The 22743-nt window shown below is 45.9% G+C and overlaps 1 protein-coding gene across 1 annotated transcript in view; it reads left to right on the top strand.

The window, feature by feature from the left end:
• ablim2 (actin binding LIM protein family, member 2) overlaps nt 1-22743 on the top strand; it is a 444286-nt gene that overhangs the window by 277593 nt on the left and 143950 nt on the right. The window contains exon 12 of the mRNA XM_068019832.1: nt 1244-1352. Within this exon, the coding sequence (XP_067875933.1) occupies nt 1244-1352 (109 nt within the window). The remainder of the gene's footprint in view (nt 1-1243; nt 1353-22743) is intronic.

Genomic DNA, 22743 nt, shown 5'->3' with positions numbered 1-22743 from the left:
GATCTGTTTGATAAATACATCCAGAAAACTGCCATCCAGATTGAGACCATCAGCTGTTAGTTGTTTGGTCTAATGACCATTGGACTGCACGATATTAAAAGTCAGAATTCCCAATGCTTTATTGCTCAGCATTGCCATTTTAGACTCTATGAGTTGTGTGCCTCAATACTGCCCTGCAGTGTCAGCCTATATTATGCATTCAAGTCTCTGGAACAAAGCTTAAACCCAGAACCTTCTGACTCGGAAGTGAGAGGGCGACCACTAAGTCACAACAACAGGTTGCATTTATATAGCGCCTTCAAGGTAGTAAAACAGCCAAGGTGCTTCACAGGAGCATTACACAAACAAAATTTAATATCATGCCACATAAGGAGCAATTAGAGCAGCTGATCAAAAGCTTGGTCAAAGAGTTAAGTTTGATGCAGCATCTTAAAGGAGAGGTTAAGGGAAGGAATTCCAGAGCTTAGAGTCTTGACGGCTGAACAAAGAGCTGCCAGTGGTGGAGCAATAAAAATCAGAGTGCACAAGAAGCCAGAATTGGAAGAGTGCAGATTTCTCAGAGGGTTGCAGGACTGGAGGAGGTTACAGTGTTAGGGAGGGGTGAGGCCATGGAGGAATTTGACAACAAGGATGTGAACTTAGTGCAAGTTAGAATATAGACAGCAGAGTTTTGGATGAGCTTAAGTTTATGGAGGATGGAAGATGAGAGGTCAGGAGTGCATTGTAATAGTCAAGTCTAAAGGTTACAAAGGCATGGATGTGCAATTCAGCAGCAGATGAGCTGAGGCAGGAGCAGAGTCAAGTGATATTAAAGAGGTGGAAGTAGCTGATCTTACTGATAGCATAGCTATGTAGTCAGGATTAAATATGTCACCAAAGTTGTAACCAGTCTTACTCAGCCTCAGACAGTTGCAAGGGAGAGGGATGGAGTTGGTTGCTAGGGAATAGAGTTTGTGGCAGGAGGGACTGAAGACAATGGCTTTGGTCTTCCCGATAATTAGTTGGAGGACTATGCAATGAAGCCAGCACAATCTGAGATAAAACTGACAAATTCAGTTTCATTCAGATGGTGGAGGGAAATCTTTTCCTTGTTCCTCGGAGCTGCATTAAAACTTGCATAGCCAGAGTTGAACAACCCTAAGCAAAACTAATGTTTTAGTCATGATTGCTTTGAACCAGTGACCAAGATACTGATTTCTACTGAACAGCACATAACGAAGGAATCCTTTTTTTTGCTTTACAGGATGGACCCAGACAACGCAGAGCTTCCAGTCCTGGATCCTTTGGGTCTCTTGGTTATGGACGTTACACCCCAACATGGTCCCGCTCACCCCAACATTTCCATAGACCAGGTAATAACTACCCTTATTATAGTGCCTCATAACTATTGTGGAAAGGCAAAACTAAAAAGTGCAGCAAGCTTTCTACTTGAAATATTTGAGAACTACGAGCAATTTGATTACGTTACTCGATGGGCCATCTCAATGTCTACCAGATAGTAATATTACAGCAACAACAACTTGCATTTATATAGTGGCTTTAATGTAGTAAAACATCCCAAAGTGCTTCACAGGAGTGTATTCAGATAAAAATTAACACTGAGCCAAAAAAGGAGACATTAGAACAGGTAACCAGAAGATTGGTCAAAGAGCTAGGTTTTAAGGACTGTCTTAAAGGAGAATCGAGAGGTAGAGAACTCGGGAGGGAATTCTAGAGCTTCGAACCTGGACAGCTAATTATCGGTCACCAATGGTGGGACGAAGGAAATCAGGAATGCACGAGAGGCCAGAATTGGAGCAACACCGTGTTCTCTGAGGGTTGTAGGACTGGAAAAGATTATAGAGACAGAAGGAGGGGTTTAAGAGATTTAAACTCAGGGATGAGGATTTTAAAATCAAGTTGTTTGTCAACTGGGAGCCAATATAGATCTGCGAGCAAGAGATGATGGGACAATGGGACTTGGTGGAGGTTTTGGATGAACTCAAGCTTGTGAAGGGTGGTAGATGGATGGCCAACCAGAAAAGGATGGAATAGTCAAGTCTGGAGGTAACAAAGTCATGACGGTTTCAGCCGCAGATATGATGAGGTGAGGTGGAGACATGCAATATTATGGAGGTAGAAATTGTCTGGCTTGGTGATGGAAAGGATATGACATCGGAAGCCACTCAGGGTCAAATAGGACAGTGATTGTGGTTAAGCAACTGAGCTTTTTTTCGTGTATGTGGTCTCTAGTGTTGGTTTCCCTGAGTGCAGCGAGTGCTGTAACTTACGGCCTCGGGGTTAACCAATGTTGCAGTGGGGAACTGAATCAGGAGTTAGGCCCTTATTTGCATCTGCAAGGCCTGTGTAAAGATGCCTTTTTCTTGTCGTTCTCTAATGCAGCAGGTGGCACACTTCCAGTCAGAAGTGTGCATGTGCTTCCTGCCTGCCATTTTGGGAACTTAGGAGACCAGGTAGCACCTGCAAAACGAGGGCTATGTGACCTAATTTAACCCCTGCCCCACCCACTGTGTCTTTGTTATGGGCAGAGAGAGTGGTCTCCTCATGGAGTCCATTGTCAGCAGCAGCTGACTCAGTATTTGAGGAGCCCACATCATCCCATGTTCTGGCATCAATAATTTTTAACTCCAAATTTATTGGCTGTGAAATTCATCCCTACACAGGCCTACCTGCAGAGTTGAAGCAGAGGAGGCTCTGCTGGCTGTTTATCTCATTGAAACCTACCACATACTTAAAGGGATAGACAGGGTAGATGCAGGTAAGATGTTTCCCCTGGTTTGGGAGTCTAGAACCAGAGAACACAATTTCAGAATAACGGGGAAGCCACTTAGGACCGAGATGAGGTGAAATTTCTTTGCTTAGAGGGTTGTGAATCTTTGGAATTCTGTAGGCCAGAGGGCTGTGGAAGCTCAATCACTGAGTATGTTTAAAGCAGAGATTGACAGATTTCTAAATGCCAATGACATAAAGGGATATGGGGATAATGTGAGAAAAGGCATGATCGTAATGAATGGCAGAGCAGGCTTGATGGGCTGAATGGCCTACTCCTGCTATGTTCCTCACATGGGGCGTGCTGAGTGAGGCAACTGAAGTGACACACACAGGTGTGTCCCCTGCATGTGTGCAAAGAGGTTGAAAGGGCAAGATCATGATGTCACAAACGTCAATGGGCCGGTGCAGTGCACAAATACAAAATCAGTCAATGAATGTGCAGGGAATAACTTCTTATTCACTCCTAAAACAAGTGTTAAGAAGCAAGGTGGGCCCCGTTCTGGGGCTATTTAAAGGCATGTTCAGCACATTGCCGCTGAGCTGCTTTTGACTTAATAAAAGCGAAATACTGTAGATGCTGGAAATCTGAAATAAAAACAAGAAATGCTGAAATACTCAGCAGGTCTGGCAGCAGCTGTGGAGAGACAAGCAGAGTTAATGTTTCAGGTCAGTGACCCTTCATCAGAACTTTTGACTTACTTGTGCTCAGGCAAAGTTGGTGAAAATACTGCGGTGAGTTGCTGGAGGAATTTGGAGGCTTTTGCTGACCTCAAGAAAAAAGGAAATAAAGCCTTACGTAGGTATGGGGCCAATAGTTGCAGTGTCACTTGCTCTGCAACATGAGCAGGACGTGATTAGGAGGAGAAAGAAAGAGGAATCTCTAGGAGGAGGGAGAAGAAAGAGGGCTGTCCTTAGAAGACCCAAACCTGAGAGGGTCTTCCTGGGCGTTCCACTCTTATGTTGGGATGAACCAGGAACAGTGCCTCAGGAGACCTCCCTGCACTAAAGAGATAGTGACGGAGTTGTTTTACCTCCTTGGCAAAGACCTGAAGCCTCAAACCAGGGCAAGGATGGCCCTCCCAGTGGCTGTGAAGATCACAATTGCCCGTTCATTCTCGTAACCAGTTTGTTCCAGATGGGAGCAGGTGACATTAGCATCGTATCACAATGCATTGTCCACAGTTGCATCCGAGAGGTGACAAAGAAACTGTACAGAAGGAGGGGGAACTTCCTCTTCTCCCTTAGGAGGAAGATCAGGATGCAAGGGCACGTGCATTCGCCAGGATAGCAGACATCGCAATGGTGCAGGGCGCCATAGACTGCATGCATGTGACTCTGCGGGCCCACCATGTCAATGGGGAGTGATACCATAACGGAAAGGGCTACTACTCAGTCAGTGTGCAGTTGGTGTGCAACCACACCAAGAACTTGTTGAATGCCCGCTATCCTGGCAGCACCCACGATGCTTTTATCCTGCGACAGTCAGCAATTCCCACACTCTTGGGGCTTCCAAGACAGACAACAGGATGGTTGCTCAGTGACGAGGGCTACCCCCTCCACACATCGTTCACAACTCCCAATACCATCCCAGCATACAGGGTCAGAAGGCCTTGAACGAGAGCCGTGGAGCCCTATGCAACACTGTGAAACAAGCTATTGGGCTCCGAAAGCAGAGATTCTGCTGCTTAGAACACCCAGAGGAATCTCTGCAGTATAAGCCCGAGAGGGTATCCATGTTTGTGGTCAAGTGCTGCGTCCTCCACAACCTTGCAGTTATGAGGACTCGGCCAATACCTCGTAGGACCTGAAGTTAACCACCTACAGAGGAGGAGGAAGACTAGGAGGAGGAGCGGAAGGAAGGGAGGAAACCACATCCACCAAGTGCAACTAGACAGAGTGAGAGGGACAACAAAATGAGGCTTTGCTTCAGTTAAAACGAACTTTCTCAGCCTGGACTCGCTATTCCCTTACAGTACATCCATCTCAGACTCCCAATCACAAAGTCCCCTTGTTCTGCAGCACTCAATAAAGGCTAACAACAAAATTCTTCACACAACTTTATGTAGCAAGACGTCAATAATACAAAACAAAAGAACCAGTCACCCTTGTGCATCCCCTTAATGTCTGTGTGGCCGGTGCCCTTGCCTGGTGTAGTGCTGCTACACAATGCTACTCCAGTGGCTGCAGCATATCTGATGGAAAGCTGCTGACTTTCATTGGGGGAGATGGCAGATAACCTTGGAGGATGTCCTCAAGCAGCTCTGGGCCTTGAGAGCCCAACTTCAGATTGCACCACCTCAAAATAGGTGGCAGTCCTTTGAGCTGGCTGGCTGAGAGGCCCCAGCAAGGGCATTAGTGGGAGCACAAATGCTGTCATTCTGGGAGGACAACACATTTGTGCTGCAGGATGCCAATGCCATCCCGACAGGGTGGCACCTCAGTAATCCTTGAAATCTGCTGGAGCACAGATTGCTATGAGAACCTGCATACCCTGTCGAACACTGAGATCAACAAGGGCAGCAGTTTGAGCTTGCATGCCAGCGGCCAGTGATATCATGACTTCTGTATAAGCCTCCAATGCAGCAGTGCAACAACGGGAGGACTCCGCCTTATGTTGCAGTAGAAACTGAGGCAGTGACCAGCAGACACTTAATCATAGGTCTGTCTGGCAGTGTTGCCATGGAGATGGAAAGGATGGGCCCCAAACTATGCATGATGCCCAGTGCCGCATTGGGATCAGACTCCTCCATCCTCCTAGCCAGTGACTGAAGACGACCTAGCAGACCCGCCAACACAATCTTGGTGTGCATTGTCGTTAGCCTTTTCCTGTAGTCCAATCGATAAGGTGCCACATCAAAGGTTATTGTGGAAAATAAAAGCTCATGGTGTAGGGGGTAACATTTTGGCATGGATAGAAGATTGGCCAGCTAACAGGAAACAGAAAGTAGGCATAAATGGGTCATTTTCTCGTTGGCAAGATGTAACGAGTGGTGTGTCACAGGGATCAGTGCTGGGGCCTTAACTTTTTACATTTATATAAATGACTTGGATGAAGAGACCAAAGGTATGGTTGCTAAATTTTCTGATGACACAAAGATAGGTAGGAAATTAAGTTGTGACGAGGATATACGGAGGCTACAAAGGGATATAGATAGGTTAAGTGAGTGGGCAAAGATCTGGCAATTGGAGTGTAATGTGAACATGTCCATTTTGACAGGAAGAATAAAAAAGAAGCATATTATCTAAATGGTGAGAGATTGCAGAGCTGTGAGATGCAGAAGGATCTGGGTGTCCTAGTGCATGAATTGCAAAAGGTTAGTATGCAGGTACAGCATGTAATTAGGAAAGCTAATAGAAAGTTACTATTTATTGCGAGGGGAATTGAATGCAAAAGTAGGGATATTATACTTCAGCTATAAAGGGCATTGGTAAGACCACATCTGGAGTACTGTGTACAGTATTGGTCTCCTTATTTAAGGAAGGATGTAAGTGCGTTGGAAGCACTTCAGAGAAGGTTTACTAGACTAATATCTGGAATGGGTGGGTTGTCTTAGGAGGAAAGGTTGGACAGGCTAGGTTTGTATATGCTGGAGTTTAGAAGAGTAAGAGGCGACTTGATTGAAACATGAGATTCTGAGGGGTCTTGACAGGGTGAATGTGGAAAGAATGTTTCCTCTTGTGGGAGAATCTAGAACTAAGGGTCACTGTTTAAAAATAAGGGGTCGCCCATTTAAGACAGAGATGAGGAGAACTATTTTCTCTGAGGGTTCGTGAGTCTTTGGAACTCTCTTTCAAAAGGCAGTGGCAGCAGAATCTTTGAATATTTTCAAGGCAGAGGTAGGTAATTTTTGAAAAACAAGGGGCTGAAAGGTTCGTTGGGGTAGCCGGGAATGTGGAGTTGAGGTTACAATCATATCGGCCATGATCTTATTGAATGGCGGAGCAGGCTCGAGGGGCCAAGTGGCCTACTCCTGCTCCTAATTCGTATGTTCGTATGCACCCCAACAAGATCCTTATCTGAGTCCTCTGTGACAGAACTGGTTCGCAACCTCACCCTCTATGGAATTTGCACACGAACTGACCTATCCTCCTGGCCTGGCTGCAGTCCTCTTGTTTCCAGTGACTCACTACATGCAGATCCCGACTCTAAACTAGCCTCTAATCATGCAGTGCCAGTATCTGTGCTGTTGGCTGTGAGTGTTAGGTTGAATGACGGTGCTTCTTCCTCCGAATTCTCTTCTTCCTCTCACATTTCTGCATGAGGCTTCAGGAGCTGAGCAGCCAGCAGTTCTTGACTATCTGAAAGCACAAAAACATAAGGGGAGGGTAGAGGTGAGGGAAGTGGAGATGGGGAGGAAAGCAGAAGGTCCATGGTAACTCCATCTGCATTTCCATTTCATGGCACCTTTCAGGATGAATGTGAGGAGTGAATGGAGAAGATGCATAAGGCAGCAGTTTACCTTCATTCTGGATGGCCTTGGTAGTGCCGAGTGCCATTGGCTCTGTGGCATTGGTGCCCATGATCCTGAAACCATCTACTCGAGTGCGTTGATGGGTTCAATTCTTGTTGGTCCTTCGCTGGTCATCTGCCTCTCCTGCCTGTTGTGGGCAATCGTCTCCTGCAAGAGAGAGCGCAGTGACTTTGTGCCTGTATGTTTGGATGATGTGCCTGCCATAGCTGAATAGCTCGAACCATGTGGAGGCATTGAGATGTGGGTGTGAGGTTGACAGCATTGGGAGTTGTGTGAGGGTGAGGTGTAGTGAAAGGCTGTTAAGGGTGCGTCCTGAGTGCCAGGGAGTCCTGCTGGTTGAGTGATGGGGGTGTGGTGCATTGAGCATTGTGAGAGGTATGTGTTGTGATGGGAGCAAGATGTGGTGTGCAGATGCATTCACTCACATTGACCACCTGAGTGAGGTTATTAAACTTCTTGCAGCACTCCTGCCAGGTTTGTAGTGCCAAGTTCTGGGCAGTCATGACCCGCGCCACCTGCTCCCATTCCCTTTGCAGTGTTAGTCTGGAGGGCTTCCTGGCCCCTGCTGAAAACATGGCCTCCTTCCTGGCCTGGACCTCTCTAAACAGTGAGTGCAGGACAGCATCACAAAATCTGGGAGCCCTCTCTTTCCTTTGGTATAGCTGCTCCCTTAATGGCATTTCAGCATCTTCCTTTGAAAGGAGCTGCAACTTTAAAATGGGAAGGGCTCCTGGAGTATGTAGTTTCTTCCGAACGATACTCAGCCTGCTAGAGTGTTCAGAGAATGCCTGTGCTGAAATGGAGACCATGGCTGCATGGAAGCAGTTTGTGGCCACACTGCAATCTTGGAAATGAGGTGGGTAGTTGAATTTTGTGTCACATCCACCTCGTTTCCAATAGGCATGGGCATGCCACAAATCACAGTCCCTATACCCAAAAATCAGGGCAAATGAATTTTGTGCCCATTAGCCAAGAAGCAAAACACAGCAGTTTCCAAGTTGGCTTACCCCCATTTGATAGACATGCTTTGAAAGGAAAAAGAGTGACTATGGAAGATAAATTAGCTTTGCCTTCATTGCTTGGGAGGCAGAGATTTGTTTTCAAATGATTCTATTTCTATGTGCCTTTAGCACTTAATTAGTGTTGAATAGAACCTTGCAGGGTCTACACAGACTTGCGCATATTAACTTGGTTTATTTGGATGTATTTTCTTCCTCTTAGTACGTGAAGAAAGTTTACAGTTTCTCAGTGGAGTCGAGGAAAAAATAGCAGAAAGCACTGCGCTCCTCAGGGACTCTCTGAGGATCCCAAACTTACGTCACTGGCTTGTGCCTGACAGAGGCACAGGCCCACTATTGCAATGGTACTGAGGTGGGATGGGGTGTTCTTAGCTTTTCTCATCACTTTCCACCCTGCTAGCTATTAGATGCACCACGTAGAATGGAACCTAAAGAAACCTTGCACCCTGCAAACTGGAGGTTCTACTGAGGCACCGGGGCAGTTGGAAGATTTTGCCAGGCAAGTAGATTCTTGCAGTCTCATAGAAATTAAATGGGCACGGGCAAATGTAACGAATGGCAGCCTCTGAGAAAAAATGTTCATTTATAAGAACTAACACCAGGCCACACATTTCTTTTTGGAATATGCATCAAAAGCAGAATACATTTGAATAACTATCCTCTTATCTATAAAACCTCTCCACCTCAGGAGAATCTTACAGTACAGCATATTGTTGTCACATTGTGTGGAATGCAGCACCCCTACTGGGCTGAATTTTCACAGCCCCGTGATGTTGGCTAGGAGGCGGGGGAGTGGATGGGGGTCAAGAAAATAGTGGGGAGCCCGGTTAGGACAGCTTCCCGACGCATTCCCGCCACCGGGGAAGTTTCCCATAGGCGGTTGGGGACCCGGATCAGCTGCCTGCACCATGGAGGCGGGCAGGCAATTAAGCTGATTACAGACCCAATTAGGTTTGATTTTGCAGGTGCACCAGCTGCTGGTGGAGTGCTCCCCACCCCGGTCCTGTGAAGAGGCCACAATTGCAAAAGAGGCGGCCTGCTGCAGCAGGCCAGGGAGGCCATTAGAGCCAGAGGCTCCACGCGCAGAGATGGCATCGTGGCCAGGAAAGGCCTCACCTGTGGTCTAAACAATCCACTCGGAGGGGTTTCCCCTCCGCTCCAAGGGTTCTAACGGCTTTGCTCCTCAGAATTTGTAATTTAAATGCACGCCTCCGAGACAGCCTCCGTGTTGAGGCACCCGCATGCTCCCTCACCTGCCTCAGCAGCATTCAGCTCTCCTGGTAGGGCTGCCAAGGCTCCAGAGCTGCTGGCCCTCTGATTGGGCGACAGCATCGAGTGCCCGCTCATCATCCTTAAAGGATGGCGAGTGCCGAGGCAGCTATTTAGGAGGCTGCCTCCGGGAAGGTTGTGCCGTCGGGCGCGCTGCCAGCAAGCGTTAACTCCAGATCCCTATTTGGTCCCAAAGTCAATGTCCTGAAGTTAGAAAATCCAACCCGCACTGCTAGCTTGCTTAGTTGGTAGCACTCTCACCTTTGAGTCAATATGATTGTGGGTTCAAGCTGCACTCTATGATTTGAGGGTTTAAGGCTGACACCTGAGTGCACTACTAAGTTCTGCATTATGGAAGGTGTCTCCTTTGGATGAAACATTAAACAGAGGCCCTGTCTGCTTGTTCTATTGTTTCAGGTGATGTTAAAGATCCTACTGCACTTTTTAAAGGAGAACAGGGAGTTCACTCAGTGTCAAGATCAACATTGCTTTCTGCAACAATTATCACCAAAAAATTTAACAAATGGCCATTTCTCTCATATACTATCAGTGGAACCAGATGGTGTGGGAAACAACAATTGTATTGCCTACAAAACTCCAGCAATTGCACCTTAAAGTAATTAATTGTTTGTGAAGCACAGTGGAATGTTATTGAAAGACATGATAAGGTGCTATACATAAATGCAAGTTCTTCACAATTCCCAATGTCAATCAGGGTCACTGGGGAGACACCAATGGAGGTGAGATATTTCTTCAGAGGGAGAGTCTGTTTGGGATCCGTATTAGTAGCTGCCAGCGGTCAGATCAATTTATTCATGGTCTAGGAATGGTCTGTATCAAAAGAATATCTAACAGGGATGAATATCATTTAAGTGTGTGGGAGATTAGAACCAATCTCATTACCAATCCTTATCACCAAATACATTTAAACAATTTTCTCTCTTTACTTGCATCCTTTTGTTCTGCTCAGTGCTCACCTCTGCTGGTATTCATTCCCTGCATACTGGTAGTTACAGCTCCTTGTCAACACACTCCAGCCCTCCATCCACTCTCACACCTAACTATGTTCCTTATTTTAAAGGTAAGATGCACGTGCTGAGCTTGTCAAGACGTTCCACTCTGTGTGTATCCAAAGAGATAGGGTCTGTGCATGTTTGTATAGCAAACTTGATGTCAGTATATTGTCTCAGAAATTATTGCATACATAACCTAGTAATAAATCTTACATCATAATATCCTCTTACCACATTTAATTCAACAGTTATGTGGCAAATGAAAGTTAGCATCGCAGAACTGTTTTTCACAAGTAGTGCTATGCATATTTAACCTTACAAAATCATGTAGTGTAAATTCAAGTCATTACTGCAGCCCAACTTTGTAGTTCGAACTGGCATAATAAAATATTTTTTCTTAGTGTATTCAGGCAAATTTTATGAGACTACACTCTTTGACATGTAGCCTGTTTCAGATGGAATGTGCATCGGAGAAGTAAGCACAAAATCAGTACATCGAGTTTGAAACACATCTGATTTTCCAGGGATTAAAATTCCCTCTATTGTTAAATGTTTCCAAATTAGCTGCAGAAAAAGCCAGTCAATACCTCTTCTGGTTATTATTGGCTTTGAAGAATCTGATTGATTTGCTCCAGACATTGGTAACATGCTGGGCATGATTTTATAATTGCATGGAGGTTTGCACTTTTTTTCCACTGCCTGAGGAACATAGCACAAGCCCTTCTTTTCATAAGGGTAATATTATGACCAGATGTAGCAGCATGTAATATTTTGCATATAAAAATACAGGGAAGGGGGTGGAGGTAATCAAACGACAACGCAAACTATTGCACAATTAACATAAGTGGTGGAATTTTAACTAGCAGTGGTAGGTGTGGGGTCGTGAGGGGGGGGGGGGGGGGGGGGTATGGTGGATATGGGTGCAGGCCAGGGGGGGTTAAAGTTCCAAAAAGTGCCAGCAGGTCAGAAACCCGACATGGTGCCGCCCAGTTCCAGATTTTACTGGGGTGCGTTTGGAGGCAGGGAGGAAACACCTGTGAAACTGTCGGGTAAGTAGTTTAATTGGTAAATTAATTGTGTATTTAATGCAGGATTCTGGCTTTAACAGCTATTGTACAGGTTTCCCAAGCTCTGTGACATCTGCTAGGGTCAACAAGGCGAGAGCACAGTGGGAGCCATTGTTCATGAAACTGACAAGCTTGAAAGCTTTTAAATAGTGAAATTGCATAGCTGCTTGGCTGCCTATGTGAAAGAACAGCTGCTGTGAGCATGAGCCCAAAAGCCTGATTTCAATGCGTCACAGGTGATTTCCAACTTTTTCACCTACCTTGGACTTTACTCACCTTGATCTGAACTTCCCTGCTGTCAGCCTTCATTGTGGCAAAGGAGCAACTTCTGCAGCTACACCATGGACCTCTGATGTGGAACAACAGGCACAGCAACAGCAGAAGCAACAACAACAACTACCTTCTCCACGATCGCATGCTACTCCACGGGATAGAGGGTATGGACAGAGAGCTCCAGCTCTAAGGAAGTGATACTCCCAGCACAGGGTGTGCAAGGAGAGGATCAGCTTCCTCGACATGTCAAACCAACAGAGCCTCAGGAAGCTCAGGCTTTTGAGGCAGGTCGTTGCCGACATCTGCAGTCTCCTGGAACAAGACGTCCTTCCAAGAGGGCCAGGTGGCCCCGCATTGCCAGTAGCATCAAGATCACCACAGCTCTAAATTTTGTCACCTCTGACTCCTTCCAGGGATCTGTTGGTGGCATCTCCAGGATCTCTCAATCTGTGGCCCGCAGGTGTATCTCCCAGGAGGTCGATGCCATGTTTGCCAAAGCTGCCACTTGTGTTCACTTTGATACCTATGTCATTCAGACACAGAGGACTTTCGGATTTGCTGCAGCGGCTGGATTCTCACAGGTACAGAGAGTCATTGACTGCACACAAGCTGCCTTCAGATCAGCCTGGATACATTAATCAGAAGTGATTCCACCTCCTCAATTTTCAGATGTATATGGCATTTGGAAGGTTATCATGCATGTCTGTGCAAGATATTCTGGAAACTTCCATGATTCATTCATTCTGTCACATCTCCCACAGGTTTTCACGCCTCCACAAAGAGTGAGCGGTGGCTCCTTGGAGACAAAGGCTACCCTCTGAGGACCAGGCTGATCTTTCCTGTGAGGAGCCCTACCAGTGATGCAGGGCAGAGGTGCAACAAAAGCTACATGACCACAATGGTGATCATAAACCCAGTGGCGCAGTGGTTAGCACGCAGCCTCACAGCTCCAGCGACCCGGGTTCAATTCTGGGTACTGCCTGTGTGGAGTTTGCAAGTTCTCCGTGTGTCTGCGTGGGTTTCTTCCGGGTGCTCCGGTTTCCTCCCACATGCCAAAGACTTGCAGGTTGATCGGTAAATTGGCCATTATAAATTGCCCCTAATATAGGTAGGTGGTAGGGAAATATAGGGACAGGTGGGGATGTGGTAGGAATATGGAATTAGTGCAGGATTAGTATAAATGGGTGGTTGATGGTCGGCATAGACTCGGTGGGCCGAAGGGCCTGTTTCAGTGCTGTATCTCTATCTCTATCTCTATTGGGTGTCTGAAGATGCAATTCAGGTACCTTTACTGCCTGGGGGCACCTTCAATATGTACCGTCAAGGGTCTACCGAACCATAGTGTTCTGCTTTGCCTAGCACAATATCGTGCAGCAGAGAGGACTGAAGTGGCAGGAGGAGGAAGGTGCAGACCGATCAGTATCTTGCTCCACATCCAAGGAGCCAGATGTGGCCAGGGTGCCTGCTGTGCTCACCTGCGCTGCCTCATATAAGCACAGTTTAGCTAATCTGGGGGTGTGAGACCATATGGCAGTGCAAACATAAACCCTCCGCCCCCAAAAACAAATTATTCCCACAGTCAAAATTCCTACTGTAACATTCACAGCCTTTTCTTTTCTTCCAACCTAATTATACAATTCACCTGAAGGATACTGTCCATTTGGAATTTGGGATGCAACAGAGTGGAGGTCAAGAGAATGAGGAGTTCAAATAAAAGAGCATATTTTATTCCAGCGATGGGGCTTCTGGCGGCAGGCCGGAAGGCAGGGGAGACCCCGCCTCGGCCCTCCTTTGGACACCCATTGCTATATAATGGCAGGCAACCAATTAACTGCCCGCTATCGGAGACGCTGTTTCTTTAAGGGACAAGCTGCTGCCTCCAGAGCTGCCGACCAATTGGAGTGTCGGCATCTTTGCAGTATCGGCAGCGCCACCGGGAGCAGTGGCCACTGCTGGTACCAACGAATGAAGGAGATCCTGGGAGAGGTAAGTGGGGTCAGTGTTGCCTGGGCCATTCAGGAAGGCCCCAGTGACAGGGTGAGGGTGGTCTTCCTCGGGGGGCGGTCAGTGCCTTGTGGGGACCTTGAAGGGTCCTGGATTGCGCCCAAAGGAGGGACCCCACCACCCAAACCCGCTAGGAGGCCACCAGGCTTTACTTGATCGTGTCTCCATGCGGTAGCAGGCCTCTCCGCCTTCAATAAAATTGAAGTGGAGATGGGAAGATGGCCTTAAGTGTCCGTTAATTGGTCACTTAAGGGCCTCAATTGGCCTCGGCCGGGAAGGTTGTCCTCGATCTTCCATGCCCCGGACAATATGGCAGGGGGCCTGGGCAACATCGGGAATGGTACCCTCTGCCATTTTATTTGCCCCCTTTCCCCCCCCACCCAACCTCCATGCTCGTCTCCAAGTGCAGAACAAAATCCTGCCTTAAGTGTTTGATTAATTGAAATAATCATAAACATAATGCCAGGAATATTGTTATTAATACCCAAGTCAATCCCCTTGAGCAATTATTATGTCTTTTTCTTCTACCTCCTATTATTACTACATGGTGCAAGCCCTGTGGCTTCAGCTGAGCTAAAGACAGGTTGCTCATACCCCTGACCTGACAGGTAAGGTATCCGTGATGGGTGTCCCCTGTTTTTTGGAGCCCTTGAGTGTTCTGCCAAAGACTATCCCACCGGCAGACTTGGTCATCAGGGCAGGAGGCAGCATGTAGGGCTCTGTCTGGTGGGGATGTGGTGTTGTTGGGGGTGGGGGCAAAGAATCACGGGAGAGCACGGCTGCATTTCAGTAAGGCATTGAGCCATCTAGGCACGGCTTTCCTCCATCCTGTGCAAAGTGGACGACAGAATGTGGCAGTCATTGGTCTGGGCCAGAACATACTCAGCAGCCTGCACGTCTAATTCTCCATGCAGGTGGCCACTCATTCCATGGAGGTGAAGATCCACACAAATGCCTGAGACATCATGGCACTCATGATAGAGAAGGACTCCTCCAATCTCTGTCCAAGGGTGTGCACTGCCTCGGGCAATGCTGACTGAAGCACTCACATTTTCCGTTACTGTTGCACCAATTCCATTTTTGTGAGTAATCCCTGAGGCTCAGCACCTGCATCCAGCTGAGCATTGCTTTTTGTGTTCTGTGGCCTTCAGCTCTCCCTGTCTCCAGTATTTGCCCTTGCTCACGCGTATTGGGCTTCTCACATCGGCCTTCCCATATCTTCTTGCCATCCTTCTTCTTCCTTCTTCCTTCAGTAGCAGTGTTGGCTACAGCCATTCTGACCCCTGCCGGAGTCCTTTTTAAATAGAAATCATTCCTTTAAGAGATAATTGTCAGCATACCCAGACTCTGTCATTGGTCAGGAAATCACGACCGGGGTGCTAATTCAGTGGCTGAGTTAAACAGCCACGGCAAAGCCTGCTACTGAAGCAGGCAGGTCTATTTCAATAAAATTCCGCTCAAGTATACAGTTATGATCATTAAAGAATAGAAGAGCAAAAGGGCATTTTACAGATTAAGGAATTATTGTTAATACTTTGAAAGACCCTGAATCCTGAGAAGGCGATGATAATCAATTCCAAAAGCACAACAGGTTCCATTGGGAGCCAAAAAGAAAAAAATGTACTTAGGTCAATGAACCCTTTTCGAGCCTTTGTTCTGCCCTTAGAGTGGTATGTCACCACTCCTGTTGGGCCCTCCATTGGGGTGAGTGCCATTAATATATCTTTACAGGTGTTTGGATAAATACCGTTGTACTCTTTGGCTTGCTATGCACATTTTTTTTATTCATTCGGAGGATGTGGACGTCGTTGGCTAGGCCAGCATTTATTGCCCATCCCTAATTGCCTTTGAGAAGGTGGTGGTGAACTCCCTTCCTGAACGGCTGCAGTCCATGTGTGATAGGTACACCAACAGTGCTGTTAGGAAGGGCTTTCCAGGATTTTGACCCAGCGACAGCGAAGGATCGGTGCTATAGTTCCAAGTCAGGATGATATGTGGCTTGGAGGGGAACTTGCAGGTGCTGCTGTTCCCATGAACCTGCTGCCCTTTGTCCCTCTAGGTGGTAGAGGTCGTGGGTTTGGAAGGTGCTGTCAAAGGAGCCTTGGTGAGTTGCTGCAGTGCATCTTGTATATGGTACACACTGCTGCCACTGTGCGTCGGTGGTGGAGGGAGTGAATGTTGAAGGTGGTGAATGGGGTGCCAATCAAACGGGCTGCTTTGTCCTGGATGGTGTTGAACTTCTTGAGTGTTGCTGGAGCTGCACCCAGCCAGGCAAGTGGACAGTATTCCATCACACTCCTGACTTGTGCCTTGTAGATGGAGGATAGGCATTGTGAGTCAGATGGTGAGTTACTCGCCTCAGAATTCCCAGCCCCTGACCTGCTCTTGTAGCCACAGTATTTATGTGACTGGTCCAGTTTAGTTTCTGGTCAATAGTAATCCCCAGGATGTTGATTGTGGGGAATTCAGCGATTATAATGCCATTGAACATCAAGGGGAGATGGTTAGATTCTCTCTTGTTTGAGATGGTCATTGCTTGGCACTTGTGTGGCATGAATGTTACTTGTCACTTATCCGCCCAAAGCTGGATGTTGTCCAGGTCTTTCTGCATCTGGATACAGGCTGCTTCAATAGTTGAGGAGTCGCAAATGGTGCTGAACATTGTGCAATCATCAGCAAACATCCCCACTTCTGACCTTATGATGAAGGGAAGGTCATTGATGAAGCAGCTGTAGATGGTTGGGTCCAGGACTCTACCCTGAGGAACTCCTGCAGTGATCCTGGGACTGAGTTGATTGACCTCCAACAGCCACAACCATCTTCCTTTGTGCTAGGTATGACTATTTTGCTGTTTAACTAGGGCTCCTTGATGCCATACTAGGTCAAATGTTGCATTGATGTCAAAGGCAGTCATTCTCACCTGACCTCTGAGTGTCCTCTGAGGTCTTGATATGTAAATAAAAGCTTTTGGCAGTGGCTATTTTATGTGCCATATGGAACATGGTGTCGGAAATGAGTAGCCAACATTTGAGAGGATTTTAATAGCTATAAGACAGCCGGCTGATGTGCAAAACATCAGAGAATAATTAGGCCCCGTGGAGTTCCAGCAGGGAAAGTTTTAGTTGGAAAAAAAATGCTCCTGTCTGCAACTTTGCACAGAATATCGACAGCTGGGTAAGTCATTATGTCTTTGAATTTTCCAGTAAATGCTCCTATGGGCATGAAGGGAGATTTGAGAGGGAATTGACAATTCTTCCAGTCTCAATAGCAGAATTATGAGATTACCACAGGACTGGACAAGAAATCTGAACAGATAAGAGTAGCAACTCTGTTATCACTGATGAGGAGGAGTGTTACAAGCTGTATTGCACACTAGATCTCACTGTGGAGAAGAAAAGCAAGACTTGGGAGATTTGGAGGCCTTGAAAACATACTTTGAACTCTCTACTAATATCATTTATGAACGCTATGTATTTAACAGGAAGAGAGGGAGACTATTGAGCAATATGTACCTGTACTGAGACATCTAGCTGAGTCTTTTGAGTTTGGGCAACTGAAGGATGATCTCATCAGAAATAGAATTGTCTTAGGAACAAGAGATCCTGCTGTGAGAGCACAAGTGCTGAGAGAAGAGTGTCTTACACTCAAGAAAGCTGTTGACATGTGTAGAAGCTCTGAGATGGCTAATCAACAGCTGAAGAGTTTGCTGGGGGAACCGACGAGGCTGTGCTATCAAGTACAGCCTGAAAGACAAGACAGAGGAGTTTGAAAAGATGGGAGTAATCACAAAAATGACAACTCCTACAGACTGGATTAGCAGCATGGCAGCTGTGAAAAAACCTGGAAAGTTGAGAGTGTGTTTAGATCCAAAGGACTTCGCTAAAGCTTTGCAGAGATCTCACTACCGTATACCAACCATTGAAGAGATTCTGCCTCAACTTGCCACGGCAAAGGTCTTCACTACCCTGTGTGCTATGGATGGATACTGGCAGGTGAAGTTGGATGAAAGATGCAACTTTTTGACCACTTTCTGGATGCCATTTTGGAGGCAAAATGGTTGTGTCTGCTGTTTGGCATTTCTACTGCTCCAGAAGAGAATCAACGCAAACAGCATGAGATAGTCAATGGTCTACCAGGAGTGAAAGTGATCATGGATGATCTTCTAGCCTGTGGATGTGGAGATAAGATGGAAGACGCCATGATCGGAATCTAGTGAGATGCTAGAGAGAGCTTGCCAGTTGAAACTGAAGCTGAACTAGAAAAGGTTGCAGCTGAAGGTGACTGAAGTCAAGTACATAGATCATGTACTGACAGCTAAAGGACTTGGCCCTGATCCTGATAAGGTGTGAGCTGTAGCAGAGATGCAACAACCAACAGATGTGAAGGCAGTTCAACCATTTGTTGGATTTGTGAACTACCTAGCCAAGTTCTTTTCCAATCTGTCATCAGCGTGTGAACCTCTTCACAAGCTCACCGAAAAGAATATTCAGTGGGGCACAGAACAAGAAGAGGCTTTCACTCATATCAAACAACTAGTGACAACAATGCCTGTGCTGAGGTACTATGATGTCAATGAGGAAGTCACCCTGCAGTATGATGCCAGTGAAACAGGACTTGGAGCAACCCTCATGCAGCAAGGACAACCACTTGTGTTCACACAGTTTGCATTAATGCTCTGGATGTAAACGTGCAGTGCATAGATCGAGAAAGAGTGCCTGACCATTGTTTTTGCTTGTGAGCATTTTAACCAGCACTATTTTGAAGAGAGAAAGTGATAGGAGAGCTTGATCACAAGCAACTTCAAAGTATCTTTCTCAAACCGCTTCTACCTGCTCCAAAACGAAGGCATGGAAAGTAGTCCAGTCCAGTGACTGTCATGCCGCATCCAGATGACTCTTCCAACAGCTGGTGTGAGGGACAAGATCATAATGAAACAACAGAAAGTCAAATGTCACTTTGACAAAATTGCCAAATCGTTGCCAGAGCTGAGAGTAGGAGATAAAAACAGGAAGTGTTGGAAATACTCAGTAAGGTCTGACAGCATGTGTGGAGAGAGAAACAGGTTTAACATTTCAGGTCTGTGACCTTTCATCAGAACTGGATAAGATTAGATATGTCATAAGCTTTGAGTAAGTGAAAAGGGGGAGGGATGAAGAAGAACAGAATGGAAGGCGTGTGATAGGGCAGAGGGCAGGAGAGATTAAATGACAAAGATGTCACGGAACAAATGCAAAGGGAGTGCTAATAGTTATACTAAAAGACAAAGCTTGTCCAGAGAGTGTTAATGAGTGAAGTGGAAAACTTCATCAACTTTCCTTCCAATTTCCACCCTTCTCTCACCTTCACATGGTCCATCTCCGACACTTCCCTTCATCAACTTCTCTGTCTCCATCGCTGGGGATAGGCTGTCCACTAATACTCATTATAAGCCCACCGACCCCCACAGCTACCTCGACTACACTTCTTTACACCCTGCCCCATGTAAGAACCCCATTCCATTCTCCCAGGTTCTCCATCTCTGATGCATCTGTTCTGACGATGCAGCCTTCCACAACAGCACTTCCGACGTGTCTTGCTGTTTACTCAACCGAGGACTCCCCCCGCCTGTGGTTGACAGGGCCCGAAATCGTGTCCAACCCATTTCCCACACTTCTGTCCTCACCCTTCCCCTCTGTCCCAGAACCATGACAGGCTTCCCCTTGTCCTCACTTACCATCATAACAGCCTTCACATCCAAAGGATCATCCTCCGCCATTTCTGCCACCTCCAACATGATACCACCACCAAACACATCTTCCCCTCCCCTCCCCTGTCAGCATTCTGAGGGATCGTTCCCTCCACAACACCCTGGTCCACTCCTCCATCACCTCTGACACCTCATCCCCTTCCCAAGGCAATTTCCCATGCAATCGCAGAAGGTGTAATACCTGCCCTTTTACCTCCTCTCTCCTCACCATCCAAGGCCCCAAACACTCCTTCCAGGTGAAGCAGCGATTTACTTGTACTACTTTCAATTTAGTATACTGTATTCACTGCTCACAATGCGATCTCCTCTACATTGGGGAGACCAAACATAGAATGGGTGACCGCTTTGCGGAATACCTCCGCTCAGTCCGCAAGCATGACCCTGAGCTTCCAGTTACTTGCCATTTTAATTCACCACCCTGCTCCCATGCCAACAATCCTGTTCTTGGCCTACTGTAGTGTTCCATTGAACCTCAATGCAAGCTCAACAGCTCCTCCTCTTCCGATTAGGCACACTACAGCCTTCTGGACTTAACACTGATTTCAACAATTTCAGAGCATGATTGCCTTTTTAATTTAATTTTATTTTATTTTCTAAACATGGCAGGTTTTGCTTTTGTTCAGAGCTGTTCATTGTTCTGTCATAAACACTCTCTCTGGATTAATGTTTTGTCTTTTAATATAACTATTAGCACTCTCTTTGCCATTGTTCCGTGATATCTTTGTCATTTAATCTCTCCTGCTCTCTGCCCTATCCCACACCTCTTTATTCTTCTTCCCCACTCCCCCTTTTCACTTGCTCAAAGCCTATTACATTTCTAACCGTTGTCAGTTATGACGAAAGGTCACAGACCTGAAACGTTAACTGTTTCTCCACAGATGCTGTTAGACCTGCTGAGTATTTCCAGCACTTCCTGATTTTACTTCAGATTTCCAGCATCCACAGTATTTTGCTTTTATCTGAGAGTTGGCGAGCCAGTCAGAGTGCAGACATTCAACGTACTCAAGAAACATGAGCCCACTTGGCAACTTGGGACCAGCATGAATAAGTTGTAACTTTGATTGTACCAGGTGAAGGTGAACGACCAGATCTGTCATCGCATCTGCCCTCAACCGGAGAAGCTGCTCCTTCATAGCAAACAGCAGATGAGACAGATCTGAATTCACCAACTGAATGCCCATCAATCTCAGAGGTCAACTGTACTCCCAACAAGCGCAATAGATGAACAGCAACACTCACCACAGCAACAACATTCCCTGGAGAAGCAACACCAGCAACATCACCCAAGGAACCAGCAGACACAGGATGAACAGCCAACAACAACTCGCACGCGTACTGTAAAATGACCCGAACGCTTTAACAATTATATGTGAAACAAGTATGTCAGAACAGACAAAATTGAAAGGACAAGAAAGAATAAACATTTTTTATGAACAGGGGGATGTTTCAGTAAATACCTTTGTACACTCTGGCTTGCTGTACAAAGTGACCTCTGAGGTCATGATATGTAAATAAAGGCTTTTGGCAATAGCCAGTTTATGCACCACATGGAACAATAGGTGCCAGTGTTCAGATTCCTTATTCTGCAGGAATTGGGATGGTCTTTCCACCATAAGTTCTGTGCCAGCAGAACAGGACTTCTGGAATTTAGGCCCCGTGATCTTTGTAAGTGGCATGGGACAAAACCTGTAAAACTGCAGTGCACTTCGCATGTACTGCACTGACAACGCATATGTTCTATAATGGTATAAACATGCACCAAAAAGAAAGTTTTTAGTGCCTGATCACAATGTGAAAACAGGAAAGTATGTTGCAAAAATATAAAAACATGCCCGCTGAGTGCTCAGGTCTGTGAAAAACAGGGAATATGGGATATGTTAATAATTGCACCACTAACACATTGGCTTAAGGTAAGATGGAAGTATTTGTCATTGGAAAATCCTCAAAATCAGAAAGCTAAATTGAAGGGTGCATCCATCATTTATACTCACAAATCATAATCCATCGTCCCTCAAGTAGATTGAAACTCACTTATCAAAATATCAACTTGTCATTATGCAGTAACGCTATAAAGATGCAATGATTTTGCATTCTTTTTCATCTTTTTTCAGATTATTTGCAGAATGCTATTGATGAGAACATAATTTTTCCCATATGTTAATAGCTGACATCAAGGTGTTCTTGATTGTCTTTGTGTGTCTAGTGTTGCCATTGCTATCTCAAAACTTAGGTGATTATTTGATGTGCCTGTTAGTATATTTGCAGCATCTTTTGTCTAGTTTTAGTTAAGCATCAAATAACTTTATGCCCATTTGGTGTGTGTAGTTCCATGCTTCAGCAGCATCATTTTATTATGTGTCAACTCACTGTATGTAAAACTGCCGAGGAAAGATTGTCTTGTTCGAATATTGTACATATCTGTTTATTTGGAAGACTTTGAATAACATTGATGGATAAATGGCAAAATGCTTCAAAATATCTATGAAGTGTTGTTGGTGCGGAAATAGTTTAAGCCACTATTATATATTGATATTATAGAATCATAAACTCATACAGCACAGAAGGGGGTCTTTTGGCCCATCATGCCTGTGATGGTTCTTTGAATGAACGATCCAATAAGTCCCACATCCTGCTCTTTCCACATATCCTTGCATTTTTTTCCTTTTTAAGTATATATCCATTTCCCTTTTGCAAGGTAAGGAGAATCTGCTTCCACTACCCTTTCAAAAAGTGTACTGCAGATAACTCGCTGAGTAAAATAATTTCGACTCATTTCCTCCTGACTTTCTTGTATCTACACGGACATCATTTTCTATTTTGACTAAAAGATCAGGATCATAATGAATGAAATTGTATAGCCTTTGAAAATGTGGCTTTTACATTTTTGTTTTGCATGAATATGGCCGTCATTTCAGGCCCTCAAAAGTCCCCAGTCTACCTCAGATTACCCGGAAAATGTAATGTATCCCAAAAGTTTGAGCAACAGGTAAAGCTGGCTGTTTCACGCTCTTACTATGCAGTAGCAACACGTGTGATGTTCGCCACTAACAGGATGTTGCCGTCAAGCCAAAAAGATGTTCTGCCTTTCACACAAATGAGTAATGTAAT

The sequence above is a fragment of the Heterodontus francisci genome, chromosome 1 (genome assembly GCF_036365525.1).
Source record: "Heterodontus francisci isolate sHetFra1 chromosome 1, sHetFra1.hap1, whole genome shotgun sequence".
In the NCBI taxonomy this organism is placed as follows: domain Eukaryota; kingdom Metazoa; phylum Chordata; class Chondrichthyes; order Heterodontiformes; family Heterodontidae; genus Heterodontus; species Heterodontus francisci.
This window is presented reverse-complemented; position numbering and strand designations above follow the sequence as displayed.